General features: G+C 31.2%; 1 protein-coding gene across 1 annotated transcript in view; it reads right to left on the bottom strand.

Moving 5' to 3' along the window:
• Positions 1-24,264, bottom strand: part of LOC124369463 — a 215,147-nt gene that overhangs the window by 83,018 nt on the left and 107,865 nt on the right. Inside the window, 11 exon segments of the mRNA XM_046827471.1 lie at positions 1,100-1,274; positions 2,273-2,422; positions 4,510-4,712; positions 6,747-6,945; positions 8,107-8,340; positions 10,833-10,978; positions 12,305-12,508; positions 13,440-13,566; positions 13,942-14,204; positions 20,970-21,116; positions 22,406-22,615. Coding sequence (XP_046683427.1) covers positions 1,100-1,274; positions 2,273-2,422; positions 4,510-4,712; positions 6,747-6,945; positions 8,107-8,340; positions 10,833-10,978; positions 12,305-12,508; positions 13,440-13,566; positions 13,942-14,204; positions 20,970-21,116; positions 22,406-22,615 — 2,058 coding nt within the window.

The following is a 24,264-nucleotide window of genomic DNA, read 5'->3' as shown; positions in this document are numbered from 1 at the left end:
TTATTTTGAAAAGTCTAAACATCGAGCTCTGTTTAAACTTTTCCCACTAAAATAGTGAATATTTGAATAGTTTTAATAAAATTAGGTTACATGATTATTTTATGATGTGCTAAACATATAAATGTCGTAATATCAACATGTAAGTTTGTTTTATTGTTTTAGCATACAACTACCCATTGATATGTTGTAAAAATTGTAATCAAATACAGTATGTATTTCGAGAAAATATTGTTATTGTGGAATAAACTGGCCAAATTATTATGAACAACATTCCTGAGAAAGAAGTAAAAGAAGAAGCAGTAGAATCCATAGTATCAGTAGCCCATTATTGAATAGGACAGGCTCTTTAATTTGATAGGAGTACCTTCCGTAGTCTCCAGTGCATGCTCAATCAGTACCATATTTTTTGCTTGCTAAAATGGCAAGCTAACCAGGACAGCACATCTTAAGAGGGTAGAATTTTTTGCTACATTCTTTTTACTTTAAGTTTTGTTCAATTTTAAATAACTAACAGAATTTATCAAAATAATTTTATTAATAATATTATTGTTATTATTATTAAATTATTGGTAAACATAATTGCACTATTAAATAATGTATTGATATGCAAAAATGATCAAAAATAGAACAACACCATTTACAGTTGCTTGTAACAGGTGGGGTCAGGGAAATGGTGGAGTTGCCTAAACCATATCTCTAAATCTGAACTTATATTCGGTACTGTGTCCAATGATGTATTGGTGACTCACCAATACATCATAGTAGTGATATCATAGGTAGTGATGGAAGTGATTTAGATTTTGTCTGGCTTAGTTTTAAAGGTACTCTTTAGTATGTTGATAAAAAGCAAAATTAATTTAAGAATTTTGTTAAATATACATGTACTTAGCAATGTTTTGAAGAGAGTAACTTTTTTGTCTGTAATACCAGTTTGCTTCATTCCTTGATAACATGCTTTTGTAATATATAAACTAGTGTTGGATAGTATTATAGAATATTTTAATACATGTGAAAATATACTTAATTGTGTAGGTCCAACTCTTCTAAAGAGTTGGGCATACACTTTTTCTTAAATAATACAAGTCCGACATATAATTACCTCATAAGTGTATGTGAGTGTAATAGTATGACGAGTGGCAAGAGGGAAGTCAACTAGCAGTATTCCATCATTCTTGCTAACATCTGTATTCTCTAGCGGTGTCCTGTTATGAGTGTAGTTAAACATTGCACTGTTGTTTGGCCACATGAGCTCACCATATCTGAAGAATAGATCCCTGGACAAACAGTCACATTGTTAAAGAAAACTCACATTGAATAATACAGCTTTCATTTTATAAGTGGTGAAAACAAGGAACAATGTTTCCAAAACACTGGAATAAATTAAGGATTCTACATGGAAAAACAATACTGTTTTGTGTGAACATATATACTAAAATGCATCTTTTCTGAATTGCACTTCAATAAACATACAAACAAGTAGTCCACTAAAAACACAACTTACTTCATTAAGAGCCTGCTGTACTGGTGGACATCTTGATTTTAGTGCCATATGAACAATTTTATATCTAAAACTCTTTTATGGCCTTATTTTTAGTTGTAATATTATGAGAAAATTTTAAAGATTTAACCAATAGACATTCAAATGATTTTTACAGATTTTTCTTTGTTTTTATTGGTTTTTCATAAAGAAACTCAGACATTTTTATACTTTGATGTTTGAACACTCAAAATTTACAAGAAACACAAAAAAAACTGTTCGGATGCGTATTAATCACATTTAAAATCAGGCCTGAACAATCCTACAACAAGAAATAACAGTGTTAAAGTGTTAAAATTTGTCCTATTGAGTACAACATACTAAAGGCTATCTCACTACAGCAGTCTCTTAATAATTTTGGAAGATTCATAAAAATATATAAACTTGGCAATTAGCCATTTATTTATTTTGGGATCAATAATTCCAATAATTAGTTTTAAGAGGCATTATGCGGAAGGAGACACATCAAAAAGTCAATCTCTTAATGTTATGTAATTTTTTATTACAGTAAAAATATTAAGATGGTCTCAATTAACTTTGTTTAAAAAAAAATATGCAGTGTATATAAATGAAGAAAATAAAAATATTGACAGTAGAAAACAGGGTTCTATTTTCTTCAAGAGCTTTTTAGTAATACTGCATTCAACAGATTTGATACTTAAATTAAATTATTGTTAGTTAAATATACTGATATAAAAATAATGTTTTTACAATTTCAAGTTTAACATATCTTACTGGTTGGAGACTGCTTGAAGTAGAAGACCAAGATGTGGAAATGTTGAAAGGGGAGTAGTGCAATTGATGTTAGTATACATGTTGTTTATGGTTTCAAAATCAACTGATGCTAGAATCTTCACAGTATGGCCAGGTGAGTTAACAACCATTCTGAAACACAAATTGATCATTTCATTGGTTATATTTAATTATAAAAGTATTTATTTATTATATTATAGACTATGGTTATATAACAATTCTATAGTGCAGTTCATTTAATATTTTTAAGTACTGCAATGTAAGGAAATATTGAATTTTTAAGGACATTTATAAGGATATTGTATAACATTGAGACTATTCGATACTTAAAAACACAAGCACAGATTAAAATGACATTGAAGATTTTGATATGATAGGACTTTATTGGACTTTTGGTTAATTAAAAAAAATCTTTTTTGGTTGAGAAAACATTTAAATCCTTTTTAATAAATACAGAACTAGAACAATTTCTACAATTTTAAAAATTCTCAATAGACCATACAAGCAAACATTTAAATTTGTTGTATTTTAACTTACAAATTCAAAGATTTTCACCTTGCAGTACGTTTGATGAATACAGCTAAATTAGTCCAACATCTCCATTAAAATTCTCAAAATCATTTAGCAATCGTTCTTACATAGGTAAATATGTTTTAAGTATCAATATGCACATTTGAGAATAATATTTGCAGTAAAAAACATGTCATGTTTTCTGCAACATGCACAGGTTGGTTTGAATGTTTCCCCAAACTACCTCTTATAATGGGTGGTTTTACAAAGTTTTTCTAATTTTGTTACATGTGAAGGCTAAAGTTTTAAATTTCCTTCAAGTTTTTTTTAATTCAAAAAGAGTATAACTAGATTTAAACTTTAGAGTGTTAAATAACTATTACAGTATGATTGGAGAGTATTAGTGTGTACCAGGTATTCCCACTCATAGCATGCCAAGGATTAAAATGCCTTACAAAGTAAACAAAAACACACAAACTGGAAAATTAATAATATTTTGACTTTCGTTTGAAAAAATATTAATACAGTCAAAATTGGATACCTCAAACTCTTTAAGTAGAGTAGCTTAAATTTTTACCAATCTACTTGAGAAGACTTTTCTAAATAAAAAAGAATTACTGTAGATAGCTTGAAATATTCTTTCAACTGAATTTTACCTCTGTAAGTTGAAGTCCAACGGTTACGTAAAACTCTCTAAATGGACCTCCAAAAGTCAAATTCAACCTATATTACTCGAAATTTTTTTCGGACCTCACTATCTCAAAAACACCAGGAACACAATGTAGGCTTAGAGAAGCGTGTTGTAACCTGTCTGTGAGTCATCTGTCTGCTGCCTGCAAGTTACACGCTACAGTACTGTACTGAACCTATGGTTGTGTTTTTAGTTATGTGACTGACAATGAACGCTCAAAAAAAGATTAAAACTGTGACTATCTGTGATGTGTTAGATAATTGAGCCAGTGGATGAAGGTTCACACAAGAAGAAGGACTTAGCTCCTGAGTTCAACATCCCAAATAATACACAGTACAAAATTGTAAAGAATCAGGCAATCATTCAAGCATGGGCCAATGAAGATAACATTAAGTGTAAGATAAAGAGCTTCACCACTTTACATTTTCCTATTTCCTGTAATTTGGCTACATTTTGATACACAGTAGTTTTAGGTTTAATTTTGTTCTTGGTTGTAGAGAATACAAGGTAGTTTTTACCTCAGTAATTATTTCCTTTACCTCTGTATCTTGTTTACCTCTGTAAGTCAAATTCCATAACACTATAACCCAAATAACTTAAACAATTCATATCTCAAACAATACATAACTCGATGCAAAGTGGAAGTACCTTGATATTTGAGTTATCAAGGTTCGACTATATAACTACACTTTGACTATCTTTTGACTGTTTTGTAATATATGTTTGATGTTCCTAAAATTTAAAAATGTTGACTATGCCTTTAAATATCCCAAGTGGAGTATATGAGTTCATATAAAGCTCTAAAGGTCATAAAGGTTATGTATATGTTTGTAAAATAAAAAAGCCCTTTTAAAATAAATATGTTAATTATAATAACTTAATTATAAATTTCCTGAGAGGTTATTTTTTAATATAAAAAAATAAATCTGGATCGTGTATGTGTAATATGATATCAGATTGAATTAGTTATTATAAATCACTTATGTTGTATTAAACAACTAATTATAGAAGTACTTACGTGATTTTATGAATGAGCTGTGGTTTTTTATAATGCATATCAATAGTTATATCCTCCCTCGTAAAACTTGAAATAAACACACTATTGACATCACATTGGTTGTTTTTTATAGTCGCTGTGAAGTTGTCTCTGAGGAAATAAGCTCCATTGACACCTCCTTTAAGAAAAACTGTTCCTTCCAAAGCTCTGTTAGACATCCTGATCTATAACAATTAAGTATATGGAATTGGAAAGGGTTAAAAGAAATTTATTAGTTCAGTTTTAAACACATTTTATCTTAAGGTAAAAAAACTCCAACATCTTGTTCCGTTGAAAATAAATATAAATCATATCTAAAGTAACTTCAATGTTTAAAATATCTTTTGTGAAAATTAAATAGAGATTGCAAGGGAAACAGAGTGTACCTATGCAGTGGAGGTACTGAAGCCTAGACTTTTTACTAAGTTGAAAACTGTCTAACTTTCGATTGTTCTAGCATACGGGTAGCCCAATGGATATAATAGGGATGTCTAGGAGTAAATTTCACTCAACATTCATTTAATGTAAATATTGAGAAATTGGGTGAGAGTGGGGAGGAAGGGTTGGTGAATAGATCTAGTTTACTGCAGAGGACGACTGTTGGAGTGGGTAGGGATCCCTTAGTGTTAAATGTTTTTGCAAATCTAAACACGAGTGAGTACTTCCACCTGCCCGCTTTGACAGGAAAAGACTGGAACAGAACTATCCTCTCCTACTTCTAAGGTGACATGATTGAGATTATTATCTCTTCATGGTGTGTGTAACATGGAATCTCAACAATATGTGGCTCCTACCTTCCTGTCAATCCAGAAGTAAGTACAAAGGTACAAAGAACCAAGTAGAATGAGAGACGTATCTGCTTCTTGTCCTAAGCAAACAACCACTACAAATAAGAGTATTCCTAGTCCTTTGCTGAACAGGAAGTGGTAAAAAGAAAATGGAATTGTATGTTAGAGGGAAGCTAGTTGGTGATGAAATAATTGTTTCCCGATCATGGTACCGGTACTCTATTATGTGGACAGATAAAGATCTCAACTATCTCAACATCAATTCACCAAGGAATAACTGTGATAAAAGGAAAATGAGAAATTATCACACAGTTTACAAGCATTATTGCAGTTCCCTTTTGTTAATTTGAGAATGAAAGTCTAAACCCCATACTTGCAACTGGGAATACATTTTATTTCATTAAGTTACATGTGATGTTACTGGTTTATTTTTTCTGATGTTGACAGTTGCAACATTGATGGCTATAACTTAAAGCACAACAGCTTCTAGCACGAAGCAGAGATATTTTTATAATTGCTAATATAGACTGAACTATTGTTGAAATTGGATCAAATGTGAGGGAAATGAAACATTATTTCCTCGGCCGTGCATGAGCTTTAGATGCTTGCTACTTCTGAACATCCTCAATCGGTTTATTTACTAACAAACCGATTAATATATACTTGTTGAACTTCCTTATAATATTGATTGACAGACTAGGAAGTGAGAAAATAAAGTAACAAGTTTACAAAAAGTGAAGCAAAAGTGCAAAATGTATTATTGCAATACCCTATTTTTTATCTCAAATAACAAATCAGATTAATTGTTCATGACATAAGTTAAACCATTTAGACAGCGAATGTTAGACCTCAGGATATAGTTCTATGGATTTTGATTTAATAACAATGCTTTCTTCTATTAATCTTTAGTAAGTTATAGCATGATATAAAACTAATACCTATAGTATTTTAAGAAGTCTTTCTATAATAAAAAATATAATACTCAAAAACCCAGGAGAAAGGCAGGTAATTAAATTGAAATTTGAAGGACATTTATACTTGTGAATGTTGTTAATGTTAGTATTTTAATAAGACTTAGGAGGGAAAAAATGTCATTCAAATTTACAGGTAGTTGTTATTAGGTTTAAATTAAATTATTATTGTGTTAAAATTTTTTGTTTGTACTTTATAAACTTATAAACTACATTGAACACACTATAAACAGACACTGGTATACTTGCACTAATAACAGATAATAACATACAGCAAACTATTTTTATCCTGAAAAAAAAAATCCAACTTATATCATAAGTTACAAAATTGTGTATAGTAAAACAACAATGGTTTAAATCTGCAAAGCTGATAATTGTAAAATTAGATCATTTTTCTGTTCCAGCTGGTTAGTATAAGTACTTAAGAATGATAGTTTAACAATAACTAAACAAATTTTACCTGTAGGGAAGTCTGCAATCCCATCTTAGAAAGAGCAGAAGAGTATTTAAGCACTTGGTTAATGTGCTTGTAATCTGGTGTGTAGTACAATTTACCAACCAATGAATGAACCTCCTGCACATTATGTGGTAATAGTAGAAATGACGTGAAGGAAATGTCATTTACAGCAGGGGCCATTACTGTAACGTTTGTGCTAAACCTAGACATAAATCACATAGCATTTAGACTTTTTTGTAATATTTTATAGTGATAAATATCCATAAAACTCTATCATTTCAAATAATTACTGAAGTTTTAAGGGAATTTTCCATAGTTGAGGTACAAAAACTGAACATTGTACTTTGTATCTTTGATATGCTCTCCTTTCAGGTGGAAAGTCTAAGCTTAAGATTTTAAAATGCTGAAAAATGAACAAATCGAGATACTCAGTGCTAAAAACTTGTTACTAACAATATTTACATACCTAATAATTAAACATATTAACTTTTAATGTATTCTTTTGAAATTAAACTAAAACATAAGACATACAATTGAGATAACAACAAAAAAATAATGAACTTCTATGCTGATATTTTCAAAATGTATGTTAGCATTTTTCAAATAAAATGAAACAATAAATGAAATTTAGAAGACAGATGTAATTATTACATATTTGTTTTCAACTGTTTAGTTTTAATGTTTACATTATAGTATATGGTTATTTTAACTCATGATATTGATGCATTGCAATACATTCATTTATTGCATTAAATTAGCTTACCTGTTTACAATTTATATATAATACATAATGTATAAAAATTTCTAAATGACTTTGATACAAGTTATATATACATAAGTATATATATATATATATATATATATATATATATATTTATATATATATATATATATTTATATATATTTCATTTTAGCCATTAAATCTGGTGATAACAGGATAAACATATCAGAAACTTTATAAACAATGGACATTAAGTTTGATTTAGAAATATACTTATGTAGGCAGAAAGTGAAATACCTTTAAACGTTTAACTTCAGGGAATATTTTCTTTACTTTTACTTATTTTCAGCAGTGCCTTTGTTTAAATTTTGGCATTCTATACCTATAAATAGTTGTATATATATACTAATAAATATATTAACTGATCAAGACCTTCCTGGTTATCAACACTATTTGATGGATAAATATCAGTACCTTATTTTATTTAAATATTTAATTGAATACTATAACTATTTTACATCATCTTGATACATGATGGATGGCTACAAGACAGGAACAAATTTAACATAGCTAAGGGTCTGCGCACTTAATCATATTGAATGTAAAATAACGGAACAATTATTAAATTTATAACATACTTACCACCAATTTTTTTTGTTTAGGCTAATATCAACACCCATACAAATATCTTCCAAGCTTTGTGTCGAACTTCTGAAGAAAATATATGAAGAAATGTCCCTGGTGGTGTTGTAAAAGATGTAAGAGGTGTTGACAAGACCCATAACATCACTCAAGTAGTCCCACTCCAAGTACGAGTCACCAGACAGAGGCCATGAGTCAAGATTTGCTTTTACTCTACCCTTTTTGCCATCAAACCTACAAAAGTTAAAAAATATATCATATCACCTTTGGATGATTAAATTAATATGTGCCCTGGAATAGAACAGATATATATATATAAACTTTATGATCTCAGATTGAAAGAGGTTCGGCAATCAGCAGTAGCACAACAAATACTACAATCTGAGAACAAATGTAAGACAGTTTGGGAAATAATAAACTATAAAAGGGCAGAAAATAGAGGGATGAAAGAAACTCAACCAATGAAACTGGGTTCGGCAGGAAGAGAAATAGTCAAGCCTGAAGAATTTGGTGAAGAATTTAACACCTACTTCGCTAGCATAGCAGACAACACATTGAGAGAAGCTACACAGTTAAACTCCAATACAAAAACAGTAATAGCAACACAAACTCCAGTTCACCAAAACCTTAGTTTCAATATAACTAATGAAAAAAAGGTAAAAGACATAATATCTTCACTAAAGAATAACACCTCGTGTAGTGTTGACGAAATATCAGCTAAATTAGTAAAATACTGTGTAGATGCTATCCTTACACCACTAACAGCTGTAATAAAAATGTCTCTCCAAACTGGCTGTTTCCCCTCTGCACTGAAAGAAGCTAAGGTGTACCCAAAGCTGAAAAAAGGTGTAAAAACACAAACTGGAAATTACTGGCCAATTTCAATAATTCCCACGTTCTCTAAAATAATAAAAAATATTGTATTGAAAAGACTGATGACCCACTTAATGGAATTTGACATTTTAACAAAAAGCCAGCATGGATTCATAAAAGGAAAATCCACAACCACAGCAGTGACCGACCCCATTGAATTTATTATCAATCAACTTGACGACAATAAATTTACAACAGCTATACTGCTTGACTACTCAAAAGCGTTTGACTGCATAGGGCACAAAATCATCTTAGACAAGCTAGAAAGGCTGGGAATATGGGGCACTGCAAATAACTGGTTTAAGAGCTGCTAGATAGGGCGGAGTCAATTGGTAGAGCTGAGCCACATAAGTAATGGAGTAATACAGTCAGTTAGATCAGCCCCACGTTCAATAAGTAAGGTGTTTCACAGGGGTCCGTGCTTGGTCCTGTTCTGTTCATACTCCTAACAAACGACTACCCTGACTACATAAAAGATCACAGCTCTGTTGTTATGTATGCCAATGATACAACTATACTCCTTCAAAGTGACTCCCCAGAGGACCTTAGCATAAAGGCATACATAGCTCTAAACATGACATTTGACTACTGTTTCTGAAATGACCTAGCTGCAAACCCTACCAAAATAAAACAAATTAATTTTGGAAGAAGAGGAGAACAAGTTTCTGTTTTACCAGACCTAAACTATGAAGAGAAGACAGTGCTTCTTGGCCTAACTATAGATTCTAAATTAACCTGGGGTCCACACATCGACACCCTTTGCAAAAAATTGAACACTGCCTTATATGTGTTGAAAAGAATAAAAAACATAAGCAACAAGGAGACAGCAAAAATTGCCTGTCATGTTCTCATGGAAACCCACTTGAGATATGGGGTCGTTGTGTGGGGTGGTACCTCAGCTTTAAATCTTAAGAGAGTATTAACAATTCAAAAATCAGCTGTGAAATGTTTCGCCAATATGGATCATTGAGACAGCTGCAGGCCTGCATTCAAACACCTCAGAATCAAGACTGTCACAGCAATCCATATACAAGAACTCATACTCCTTGTGGACAAGTTAGGACTCCCTAGAGAAACCCAACTACACAACCACAACACTAGGAGCTCATTCATTATCCCACCAGTACAACATCGCACACCATTACATGAACAAAAACCAACGTCTCTGGGGGCACGTCTATTTAACCAGCTTCCAGCAAACTACAGACAGATGACAGGGAATTGAAGAGGAAACTTGACGCCTGGTTAACTGAATACCCTGTGTATACTATTTAAGAATTCACTGAAGAGCTCTAGTTTCAACAAAGACACTAATCACAAACTACAACTGTTCAAACCTGTACTAAAATACTTTATATGACGCATAACTGTTCTCTATGTTCAAGTTAATAAAATTCTATTCTATTCTATTCTATTAGGTTGGAATACTAATACTGTTTTATACAAAATATGCCTACGTAACCTCAGTTTTTTTTAAAGTCATTTTATAGATAGATACATACATTTTCCATTTAAAAGTTTTTATATTTTAAATTGAAAATGTAAATTACAAGAACAATACATAAACAAGTATTGAATTTGGAGTTTTCAAGGATAACAGTTGTTTATATGAAGTTTTAGATGGAAACAAAACTTTTACCTAAAATATAAAATATAAAAAGTAATTTTTTAAAATAACCATGCCACATATATTTTTTAATGTGTTTTGAATTTGTAATGTTATATAAAGCAGCAAACATAACAACTTACACTTTTTCAGAAAAAAGTTCAAACAAAAATATTTATTCATTACAGTTTTATTTGATATGATACTTAAACAAAACTTGTTTGAAAATTTGAAGATTGTTACATACCACATATTGCACACAACATCAAATTCTGACTTGAAGGGGACTGTGTCCGTGTGCCCATTTATGCTGATCTCAAATATCTGATCCTTGCCAGGAATTACAGTAACTTTCAAACTTATTTCCTTATATCGCTCATCATTGCTTGTAACCTAGAACATTTATATATAGAAACATATGCATAGTCAACTACAACTATTTAATTTAACATATATAATTCACTCAAAGACACAAGTGATATATTTCTGCCAGTTATAAAGAGATTATACATTAATAGATTCCAAAACATGTTATTACAATTAAGTGTTGGAATCAAGCAAATACTGTTTCGAATAAATTTTAAGCAATTTATATTAGAGAAAAGAGTCATTATTTCATGTTTAATGTTTGATATTTAATATGTATTTTTACTCTTTCTTTCTCTTTGTCCAAGCACTGGGCAGGTAAAAATACTGAATCTAGGATGGGTATGGTGTCATTTACTTTAGAAATTATTTAATACAAAGGTTCATAATATGTTTCTTTCACTTAGCTACTTCATGTTGTGATCTATATTAAAATATTTGGCTAATAACCGAATTATGTCAGAACATTACACCTAAACATAAAAATTACTATCATTTTGTACAATTACTGCAACTGTACAGTAGAACCCCTCATATCCGGCCACCACGGGACCGAGCCCCTGGCCGGATAACGATTCGGCCGGATAAACCAACCTACAGTACACAGCACTTGACGAAACAAAACAATTGTACTGTACTGTACTAACCGCACTGGAAATAATCAACAAACTGTTTACAGGTTAAACCTATTAGCTCAACTGAGGACAACACAGGAAAATGTAAACAAATAGATACACCAAAATAACGCAAGAGTCTTGGGAGACTAGTGCGTGCAGCTGCGCGTCTGCAAGCCGTGGTAAATAAATTTCGATATTGGCTTCTGGGAAGTGGCCGGATAAACCGAGGTGCGGTAAAACCGAGGCCGGATATGAGGGGTTCTACTGTACTATCATTAAGTTTCCCAGTGTATACTGTGTCAAAATATGAGTAGTACTACTGTTATTCATCTTCAGTTATCAAATGTTATACCAAAGGATAAAAAACAAACAGAATCTTTAGCAAAAAAATCTTTCAATTTTTATCAACTGCAATATTTACTTTTAATTTTTGGACTCGATTTCTTGTAAAGTTCAAGCATCTATTTTGTAAGAGCTTTTAAGAAATAAACTAAATGCAGTATATCATCTTAATAATTATTTATATCATTAGCACATGGGTAAAGTCAATGTTCTATTACTTATCACATCTGAACATTAATGTGTTCATAATTTATTCTCTTTATTTCTGTCAAATTTTATCAGCACACTCAGCTTTTTATGAGACCTTGAATATACACAAGGCTCTAAAATATTTTATACTAGAGAATGATGATTTTGAAAATTAGATAATCTAATGTATCATTTAGAAGCTCACCGAAAAGCTCCAATTCTCTTCTGAGGGTCTAGACGTGATTTCTGAATCAAAGTTGATACTAAGAGTTCCACTCTGCACAAGTGTGATTAGGTCATAACCTACAGCACCATGGACACGTTTTCTTCTCAAATCCACAGTCACTGTTACCAAATCCTTGACATCCCCCTGTTGCCAACGTCTGTTATCTGTCAATCTTGCAATCATCTGGGTCAAACCACAAATTATTAGTCTAACTTTGAAAATAAAAAAAATGGGTATAACATATATCATGAAATAAAATGTTGTACAATAATTTGTTAGTTTTGTAAAAACCAAACCAATAAATTACCCACAGTGCTTTAAAAATTGTTTTTATAGTACAACATGCTCTTGAGATAGAGAATACAATGGCGAAACAAAAAGGCCACTTTTTTTTACATACAGCATTTTCAGTTCTTAATCATAACTTTGACGTGTTCATTGCTTGTGCTCTTAATGTTTTATGTATGCTTAACTTTGTGCCTTAAGGCTTGTTGATACATGATGAAAAGGATAGACTCCAATCTTCTAAATTTAGTGTTCTATTAAGTAGCATTAATGATGCAAATGTCCTAAAACTTGTTATCCTATTGAACACAGAGTCTTGTTTGATATTCAGTCACTTACCACAAGCCCCAAATTACGTCGAGAACATTACAATTCTCAAATACAACAATTTTGTGCCTTACTTTCATTCATCTTGTGAGTTTCAAAAAGAGGACAAAACTTGTTATGGACAGGAATGGATGTATGTGGTGCAATTTAGATTATAATATAATGAGAAATGTGATATCCACATCGTATGTTGGAATCTGTGGAAGTAGCGAATTTAATTTTCTATTTGACAGAAGATGTGTAAATATGATGTATACAGCCCATGAATATCAGAGTGAACCCAACTTACTTCCAAAACCAAAGATTGATGACATTTTTGAGCAGAGGCAGTTGAGTTTGAGAAGAGTGTAAGGCCAGTTGTAATAATTGGCTTCACCTATGTAAATAACATGATACCTTTATAGGTCTAAGGTCAAGGGAATTCAATAGCACAACAGATTACTATGTTATGGTTTATAGGGTAGGCTTATCAGTGGGCTAATAAATATGAAAACAGCCTTACAAACAAGGGGACACCTTGAGATGAAGAAATTTGCAAATCCATGCAGGCAGTTTGATCCAAGCTGACTTGAGATTCCAGGATTAATTTTCCATCCTGCTGCTTCAAGGTTCCATTCATCATCAGTTCCCTGTAAAAGTAACCATATATTTGTCAGAAATAATTAAATCTGATTTTTTTCACTTACGTACTAACTTTTAATTATTTTCTTGGGGAAATAATTGGTTGTCTATAATTAGTTTTCTAATGCCACATAATGATCTTTAATTACATGAAACTTAATAAATCGGTTTGATTAGATTTTTTCAGTTGCTCCTCATCCATCTATTTAGGAGAAATTTTGAAACTCAAGAGTAACTTGTTCAAAGTGATTTTACAGTATTGGAAATGCCTAAAAGGGATTTGAATATTTTCAAGTATGCAAAAGTACAAGATATGAGGAAGTATAAGTTTTGGATACCTGGGTCATAAATTAAAATGAATTAAATGTTAGACTATCTTTTACCTGAACTGGTCTAACGAGGACTCAATGTGAAGATATATTTTTTCCATTTGAATTTTACCACTTATTTCCAACTCAATGCTAGGAGAATTTTTGAATAATATTTCCAGATTGTATTCTCTGTCTTCGGGCTCTGACGAGAAAAGAAAACTTGTTTGTAAATCTTCAAGCTCCTTAAAAGGAGTGATTATGTTGCCAGAAAGTTTTAAATACTGTTCGCCTCCAAAATGCCATGAAGTTCCCACTTCAAAATGTTGTGATACTGACTACACAAACATATTGGATTAATATCTGATAATTGGTTATACAACATCTAATACAATATGCTAATGTCATTTTAAAACAAAGAATCTTGACTAAAATTACAAAAAACAAGGGGACTTCCCTCATAGTTGTTTCTAATGAGGGAAGGAACTATCTAGCTTGGTTTAGTTTTGACACAACTTTTGTGGAATCATTTCAAACTGTTAGATTCAAATTTGAAAACTGACATTGGTCAGCTCATTTAATGATTGTGGACAAAATAACATCATGTTTTTGGTCCATAAATTATTTGAAAACTGTACTCTTACTATACAATTTTAGACACAGATTTTTTAACAATGTAATTTTCCATGTAAATGTCCAAATATGGAATACCTAAGTCCAAAAATGTTGATTTTGTGAACATAGATACTATAAGAAAATGAATTCCAAAATATATCTCTATGTTGCATGGTTGTGTATGCTTGGTTAGGTTATACATGCTTGCATAAACATTAGGAATAATATCAGTTAGACTGTATATTTTGTAAGGAATCATGGTGTTTTCCAGTTGCAGTAGCTGTCATAGCTTTCATGTTTGTTGTTGGGCCACACAAGAGATTATCAACTTGGGCTGTGGTGTGAGGGTGGGGGAAGAAACCTGGATTAATTGGTATCCTTCTATCATGCTACAAAACAACTGAAAGCAAGAAGCATTACATAATATTATATAATAAAATATAATTTTACTTAAATAAATTGATTCTTCTCTTAATAGTTCTAAGACAACAAAATCTAGCATTCCAATGCAATAGAAAAAAGAAGAAGTTGTTCTTAAGAAAGATATTAATGCAGGTAAAACATGTTTATTTCAACTCATTGAATAGAAAAAATTTTCTAAAAAAGAAGTTAAAAAATTTATTGAGCAAAAATGTTTGTCAGTAGATAGAAATACTTTTAAGTTTATTTCTAAATGTTAAGGGAATAACAAGAATTCCCTTGTACTGTGTGAATATAAGTCATGCTTCTAAACTAAGAAAAATAAATAACTGTAGTCAAGGAAGTATAGGTAACTATTTATATCAGGAAATTGAGGTTGCTTCCGTGATGGAGAAAACACCTATATATAAGCTACAACAAGGGTTAGCTTTAAACAATAAGTTACCTCAGGCTGCAACCACTCAGACAAATAGGACGGATAACTCCAAAGAACTGTTAGGTAAAAATTGGCTATTAGGTCTCAAAATACAATCTCACCTATTGCTAAATGATAATTTTCTAGTAATCAAATCCTACATAATTATAAACCCATTAATTATCCTTGCAGCAAAAATTGAACACATTTTATTACTTGCTTGGTCCTTTAGAATTAAAATCTAAACAGAAAATAATCATGCTTTTGAATGACTCAGAAAAAATTGATTAGACTCAACTGGAACTAACTGGAGTACTCTGATTCTAGATCAAACTAGAAACAAGTTTTACCATTTTGTCTCTCTAAACAATTATGATTTACCATCTGCACAGAGAGTTGCAGATAAGCTATCTAAATATCTAGGAAAACACACTTGTACAGTTTCTACCACTAAATGGGCAATAGTAGCTGAATTGTTATGATTGTGGAGTAATTGTATACCGGAGTATTGAATCTTTAACAGAGGACATCATCATAAATGGAGAACTTGAAATTAATTTATTTTTTAAATTAATTTAATTAAAAATGTTACCTTAACAGTGGTTCACGTAATTAATAAATACTCACTAATTGCAAATAATTTATAATTACAGTAAAACAGTAAATTATTTTACTTTATGGTTAAAAATTCAGAAAAAATCCCTCCACCACCATTTCATCACCCACAAATGTACCAGGAGAATAGTTATCAAAAGCAAAAGAGAATGTTGAAAGGGGGAAATATTCCTGAACTAACTGGAAAAAGATTAATAGTGCTAATCAGATCAAACAAAATGCTGCCACAATTACAAGAAACAAGCTTAGTATCCTTAAAAACCCAAACTAAAATACCTAACCTACAAAAGTCTGGCAGATAAAGTAATGAGAAGAGCAATAAAGTACAAACCAAACATTACACGCATAAAAAACAATACCTACTGCTACTAATATACCGTACAAAATATTCAAATAACCATAATAAACATTTGGAAGATGCACTTTCTAAGGTTGGTGAAAAATGTCATGTGTTTATAAAAACTATTCCAATCTGAAATGACGTATGTCTGAATCATAATGACAATATAGAATTAAATAAATTAAACTACTGTATAGGAAAATTGACAGCATAATTAAATAATGTACAGCTATTTAACCTCTGTAAACGTAAATGTTTCTTTATACAAGACATGGCCTTCATTTAAGTAGCTGGGAAAAAATTGAAACTTGCATACACCATGATTAATGCTTTCAAGATGGCACTCTCATCAGACATCTGTAATCCATACTCCCAGCCCCAGTACCACCGCCTCATCTCCGATAGACATTGTGCAACAAATTGTAAGACAAACAACCTCTCCTGAAACATTTTGGAGCTCCAAAATTCTTAATAATGATCCAGAGAAAATATCAATATAAAATTTCATTCTGATGAGAGGGTGCCTGAATGCATGTTATCTGTGAATGCATGTGAATTCCTCAGTTTGTAAAGTGCAGTGCATAAGTCAAAGGCTGTTAGTGAAGTGTCAGTGTTTTCTTCAGAGAAGATTATAATAATATTAAGGATAACATGAGTTTTGTTAATCAGTTGATGTTGTCACCAGCCAAAGGTGAGTTGCCTCCAAGTAGGCCATTTCAAACATGGAGTTGTCCAGAAATAACTTCAAATAAGTATTTTTGTTTTTATAAAAGAAACACAGGCAAGTTTTCAAAGATGATTTAGACAACTCTAGTAATCTATTTTCAACTTATAAGGCAGACAGTACTTGACCCAATTTTCAAATCTTACACCAAAATATTCAGCATTTACCATCATGAATAATTTTTTTTAAGTTAATCTTGATGATATCCAACCTGTTTGACCCTCTTCTGAGTATAAAATTACTGAAGCTGAAATTTCACTAATTAATATTCCAAATTATAAAGTATGCTCATATTTTAGTAGATTATCTACCACAGGTGGCGGAGTTGTAATTATGATAAAGAAAAGTATAAGCTTTCAAATATTACATTAGTTAGCATTACAACTACTACAATAGAAAAGGAGTTTGAGTGATGTCAGTTACAAGTGAATTTAGAACAATTTGTATTTTGTGTTAGTCTGTTTGTACAGAACACCTAAAGACTATTTTATTTAAACTTTTTGGGATAAACTTGAAATATTGCTAGAAATGTTATGTAATAAATTTTAAAATATGATTTAACAGGTGACTTCATTATTAATGTTTTAAATCATGGCTCTCAGAATACAAAATTTATAAACAAAAATGTAGTTAAAGGATATTGCAGAAGATTTTACAAAAATAAAAAAATAAATATTTATGAAAAATTTGTAAAATAAATCTTGGATAAATGTCCAATTAATGGAAAGTACGATGTATCTTTACTGAAAGACAATGTACTGACAATCTACTATATTTTTATGGTAATTTTCCATAAAATATAAGGTTGCAAAAAGCTAACAAAGTATAAAATGGATTACAAATAAAAATATAAAATTATATTGGCTAGGGAAAACTCTTAGAATTCCCAAAGATAAAGAATTACAAACTAGAATTAAGAACGAAAATTTAGTTAAACCAAGTAATAATCACAAACAAAAAGATTTTTGTTCATGAAACCGTTTAAAATTCAAAGGACAATGTCAAGATCACTAGGAGAATAATCCAATCTGAAGTTAACAAACAACCAAACTCCAATTCCAATGTAATAAAACCCCCGCTCTCCCCACTCACAGACCTCTTTGCGGGGATTATTCCTATATTTCAATTTGTATTTTTTTAAGTGTGCATTTGTTAAAAGGAATAAATGTTGATTTGAATTTTTGAATAGTGTCATCAGTTGCAGCTGTAGATGAGCTTGTGATACCACAAAGTTCCTTGCAGTGTTCGTCAGATTTCAACCTTTCTTTTACTTAACATACACTTTCAGTTTGTAACAGTAACAGAATCACAACTAGAGCAAAAATGTTGTCTTTTGAAAATAAACTCTCCACAGAAAATGATGATATTTTTATAAATATTATTAAAGAGGCCGTGCTCATAATTCTGAAACCTCTTACTGATATAATAAACTCTTCTTTGATGTCAGGTATTTTTCCTTAATAAGTTAAAAGTGGCAAAAGTTATACTTATTTTCAATAAGGGAGATATGCCTGCTTGTTACAGGCCAGTCTCACCACTTCCTGTCTTTTCAAAAATGATTGAACTGTTTACATTCAACTTCTAAATTATCTATCAGGAAAAATCAGGAAAACATTGAAATTTCATCTTTAATTGGTCTAGCAATGGTTAAACAATGTTATATAGTAAAAATCTTTTAAATTCGTTGAAATAAAATTTTATATAATTTAAACTAAGTAGACTATATTTACATTTACTCCAGACATATCCATTATATGTTCCCATACAAAGAAATCCAAGGGGTTCAAATCATGGATCTACTGACCACGATGTTGGTCTTCCATGACCAAATTATCTGTTTTGGAATGTGTTATTAAAATACTGAGTTACACAGCAATAAAAATGAGCTGGTGCTCCATTATGTTGGAAATACAAGCAACTTTGTGTTATCAGTGAGACATCCTCTAAGAGCTCAGATAGTTCTTTTTAAGAAAATTTAGATGGGTCTCACCAGAAAATCAAAAATTAAGGACTTATGCTCCAACTGGAATATTTTCTACTATACCACACCAGACACTTATCGAGAACCGATATTGATATTTGATTCAGAGATAGCGTGAGGATTGGAATCATTCCAAATATGACTGTTTCTTGTGTTGTTAATTCCATTACGTGTAAGTGTTGCTTTGTCTGAAAAAAGGATGTTCATGAGTAATGCATTATCCAATAACCATTGGCAATAATTGATTCTAATGCCAAAATCACAATCTTCCTAATGTTGCACTCGCTGAAGATGGTACAACAGATGCACACTTTCACGGTGTAATGTTCTCCATATGCTGACATGTAGAATGTTTACAAGCGCAGATAATCTCGGTGTACTTATTTAAGGACTTTGCAGTACCATAGTCAATATCGGTTCATGACTGTTATTACTTTCCGTTCCGAATTTGATAGAAACGACCCAGTTTCTCTCAGTTTTTATGTATATCAATAAACATATGATGTTTTATATGTGTATCTGTCTGTTAGGAATAATTCAATAGAAATCGTATACAATATTCCTCAACAATTTATCAAGCATTGCCATTATGAAAGTTTGTAAAGTTATGTGGCATTTTACTTTAGTTTTAAGTTCTAATCAATAACAGTAGTTTAAATAATACAATAAAAGTAAACAAATACAAGTAAGAACAATAACTAGTATACAAAAATAACAGATAAAAATATACTATTCTCACTCTTATTTTAGTTGAGCTATGAAATGATAAAACTCAACAACGGAGTTATTGCAAACGTGTTATTGCAAATTATTAGTCAAAACGCAAAATAGTGTGTTTTTGACCCTAATATTTTTTTCTTTACTCCAATTTTCTCCTATTAGAGATAGAGATCTGGGACAGGTTTTATAAGATTTTTCAGCTCATTTAAAATATAACTTATCTAATTAACAAACTCAATTAATAATTAGTGGAAATGTCATTGTTAGGTAGAGGGAGCCAAATTTCAAATTAAATCTTTGACCCTGTATAACTCGCCAATTTATTGTTTTGATGAGAAGAATAAGCTTGTGCAGTATGGCAGATTCCTCCTGAAACATCCTGTATATTTTATGAGATAGTTTTACATGTTAAGCAATTTTGTATAGCCTCTTCAACCGACTGTAGTTACTGCAGCACATGCTTTACTAGAAAAGTAGTTCAGCATAATTAAAAAAAAACAAACTTCTTATAATGGAACAAAATTTATATACCAAATAATATTTTGTTACAGCTAAATTTTAGTAGGTTTAAAAAACATTAAAGAGAATATTTGCTTGAAAGGCCAGTCTATTCATTGCAGGAGTTTGCTGAAATAAGGGATTATGAAAGAAGGGGATGGTTGTCAAGTACTTTGGCTGTTGACATATATAGTCGTTATTTGTTTTTATTCCTAGAACTGAATTGATTAGTTATAAGTTTAATGTTCTTGGTGCTATTCAATGCTACATGAATAAAAAGATATTTCGTGCATCATAGGTACTTCTGCTCTAAGACACATTGAAGGCCTGATATTTATAGTGAAGGTGATAAAAAAAGGTCTTATAAGTATCATTGTTTTCAAATTCGATATAAATTAGATTTCCAAAACTCAATTTCTAAGACAGAAAGTGGATAACAAAGATTTTATATCTCCAATGCCAACTTAGCTCTATTGTAATAAATAACAATGTAGTTATTTTCACAGGTTTAAAATACAAAACTCATACAAATACAACCACACACCTATAAATTATAAAATTGAAATTCAGTATCAGTCCTGTTATTTTATAAAATATTTTGCAGTACCAGTTTACAATGATCTACATTCTAAACCTATTGTATCTTAGTTTTCATTAACCTGGATGAACATTAATTAAAAATGGAATATCCAAAATTTCTAAGATTATTGCTAAATGCAATTAATTATTGAGTCTTAGATCATAATGCCTTAGTAGGAGTTATATTCTATATTACCTCTTCGTTTGGATATTTTAAAACAATTGTTACAGATTTTTCAACTGCAGAAAAGTCTTTGGTAAAAGACAGTTGGCAGAAAGGCAAGTTGAATGAAGATGTAGCAACACTGAACTCTGTTGCCAATCCAAAGAAGTTTTCATCAACCTGCAATATACAACCGAATTATTATTCTTATGTTTATCCTGTAGATGTACTAACCTAATTGATATATTTGTATACAGTAGCTATAATATCAGCTCAGCAATAAACATATAACAGATAAAGCACAATATAACAATGTAGTCAAGACCATACATTATAACTTGAAGCATTTTAAGTTTGGCGAAATTCTACTTAATATTTTAAAAGCCATTTTGTTGTACCTTTCTTGTAAATTTGAGACTACTGACCACGAGAAAGTCTTCTTAACATTGAAAAGGTGCAACTTTTTATTTCTTGGTGGCTTCAGCTCACAGACTATACAATTCTAAATTTTAATCATTTAGTTCAAAGGAAATATTTTGAATTAGTCAGTATAAGTGAACTTATGTAGCTTTATTACACAGTAAGTACTGTATGTACAGTATTGAAATAATGTTATTTTTCAAAGATAACACATGTTTGATTGACATACCAAGAAGAAATTGTTATTTTATTTATGTTTGTTTCTTTTAAACATAAATTTAAATATTTCTTTTAAGCCGGCTCTACATGGTGTGAATGGCCGTGAATGCCCATGACAACTGCGAATCCCAAGTGTAGATGTTGTTCACACCTTCTCGTTCACCCTTCACACCGTTCCTCGATCAGTGTCGGTTTTTTGGTCTGTGACAAAGGGTTTGTGGCCCACGAACGTGTACACATCCACACTCCAAAATGATACCTGGTTCTGTTGCGATGGATTCGTGTCATCCACCGATGTCTTCTTCTCCATCTCTTTTTTATATGCTTCTTATCTTTAACACAAAGGTAATTGTAATATGCAACTGCAAGCAGTGACACAGCAGCAGAAATCACGTCGTCGTCCATCATAATCACGAACAAGACTAGAAGGTTTGTGAGTGTGGAGGGACAGTGCACACGCGGATCGCTGTGTTTATTCACCGCGCGACATCACAACACAGTAGTATACCTTTATACTACTGTGTTTGTTACAAAATACTATCTAGATGTAATATATACATATATGACTTTGTCTGTTACCATATCGTCTAATGACAATAAAACTCTTGATTCTGAATTTTATTAACACAATCTCCTTCAAAGCCAAATGTAATAACATAGTTTTAAGAATAGAGAAGAACCATATAAACCCGAGCAAGTTATTTTCAATTATTTGATATGGGTTATTCTAATTTACAATTCCATGCTACAGTATGAATGATCAATGTTGAACTTATAAACCATACAGTTTTGCTAACTACATATTCTGATAGTATACTTCTAGTACTAACCTCTAATGTTCCATCCATTTTTATGGTATTATTGACAACATCTACAGTCATATTTGATGAAAAAAAGTATTTTTCAGCTTGTACATTGAAGTCAAAAAAACAATGATCAAGAGCCTTAAATGGTGTAGATAAGCGATAGTTGACACTGTATATGCCTTCATTGTCAACATCTCCTACTGGTTGAAAGTGGTACTCTCCACTCATATCAAACTAGAAAAATAAAAAGACAATATTAACTTTTACAACTCATGAAACTTTTTATACAATGAAGTAAATACAACATTGGCATTCACAGAATGGAGTGCGGATATGTGGAATGGTTACTCACTAAAAATTCACCAGACAAGCAATCACTCCTCTTTTGGAACCACTTTCTGCATTACTGTAAGAATGTACCAACTTATTCTATACAAGACTCTATCTCTATATAAGCAGACACTCTGAAGTGGATTAAAGTATAAAGACGAATTATTTTATCTCATTTGCATCCACCATATTTAAATCACGTGCGACAATAGCAATGTTGTGATATTGGTTTATTATGTTGAACAAATAATCATAAAAGACTTAAGATCAGCAAAAACCAAGAAGAAACCACAAGTGCACCACCAGTGAAGTGTGCATTGTTGTGTTTTGATGTGGTAATAATCATTATTCATCATCCTATTTTGACCTTGGATTTCTAAGCTCAAAATGAGCTTACAAAACTTAATTTGCTACAGAATTTGTTGTAAAATTTGGAATGAGCTTGACTACCCAAACTTGGAACAAGCTTAATAACTAACTAACAAACTTTGAACTCAAAATCCAAGTCTGAAATTAGCTTATGGGATTGGCTTCTTGACTGTATTCAGACGTACCAACTTAAACAAGTGAACTGGAGTAAGTTTGAAAAATCTCATGGTGCTGTTGAGAATAGATTTAATATTGCATTTCATTGTGATATCATTAATAATTTATGACATATCTTACATTGCAACAGTGGAAGCTTCTTTAAAACTCAATATTATATACCAATGTACAGTGAAACCCTGGAAATCCAAACTAATTGAGACAGACTTGGATTTTGGATTATTCAGACTTACAAACAAATACTCCTTCAAAAATTCATATAATGCTTTAAATTTACATGCCAGGTAGTGAACTGGATCTGGAATGATTTATAGTTATTATGACAAGGTGCACTAAAAATAACTAGTTTGGTTGGGTTAATAGTCTGTCTTAGTCACAGGTAATTTCACTAACCATGACCATGCTAATCCGTCAACAGGTATTTTTGTTGTTAGTACTGTACGTTGTATTGATAATATATTGATTGAGCATGTACTGTTTGGGTGAATTGTGTTTTAGTAATTCCTGGTTTATAAAGTAACTGATTATATTTACTGTTGTGTTTTGACTTAACTAAAAATGGTAAGTAAGCATAAGTACAGTTCTTGAAAACTTGAGATTGAAGTGCTTAAACTACTAGACAAAGGAGAATCTGTACTTAAATTAACTGTTGAATTGAGCCTGGCTGTTTTGACTGGAGAGGCTAGTTGAGAGCTGGCTTCCCCTTACCCAAGGAGACATGATTTGAGATTAATGCCCTAAATTCTTCCTCACGGATCTCGATAGGAGGCGGGCTCTACTCCTAATATCACTTATCTAGAATATCCTAGCATTCCAAAGGCAGTGCAAAGGTCCTTTTAAGACTAGTTGCAATTTCTAAGAATCTTGTCCTAAGAGATAAAAAGTCGCAGTTCTATGCCAAGAGGGAATGCACCAAGTGATGAAAACAAAATTTTCAAAACAACAGGCAACCTCATTGAGTACAAAATATTTTTACTCCATTAAGATCTACCACTACATCTTTATAA

Source organism: Homalodisca vitripennis, chromosome X, assembly GCF_021130785.1.
Source record: "Homalodisca vitripennis isolate AUS2020 chromosome X, UT_GWSS_2.1, whole genome shotgun sequence".
Taxonomy (NCBI): domain Eukaryota; kingdom Metazoa; phylum Arthropoda; class Insecta; order Hemiptera; family Cicadellidae; genus Homalodisca; species Homalodisca vitripennis.
Note: the sequence above shows the minus strand (reverse complement) of the source record. Positions and strands in the feature narration are given on the sequence as shown.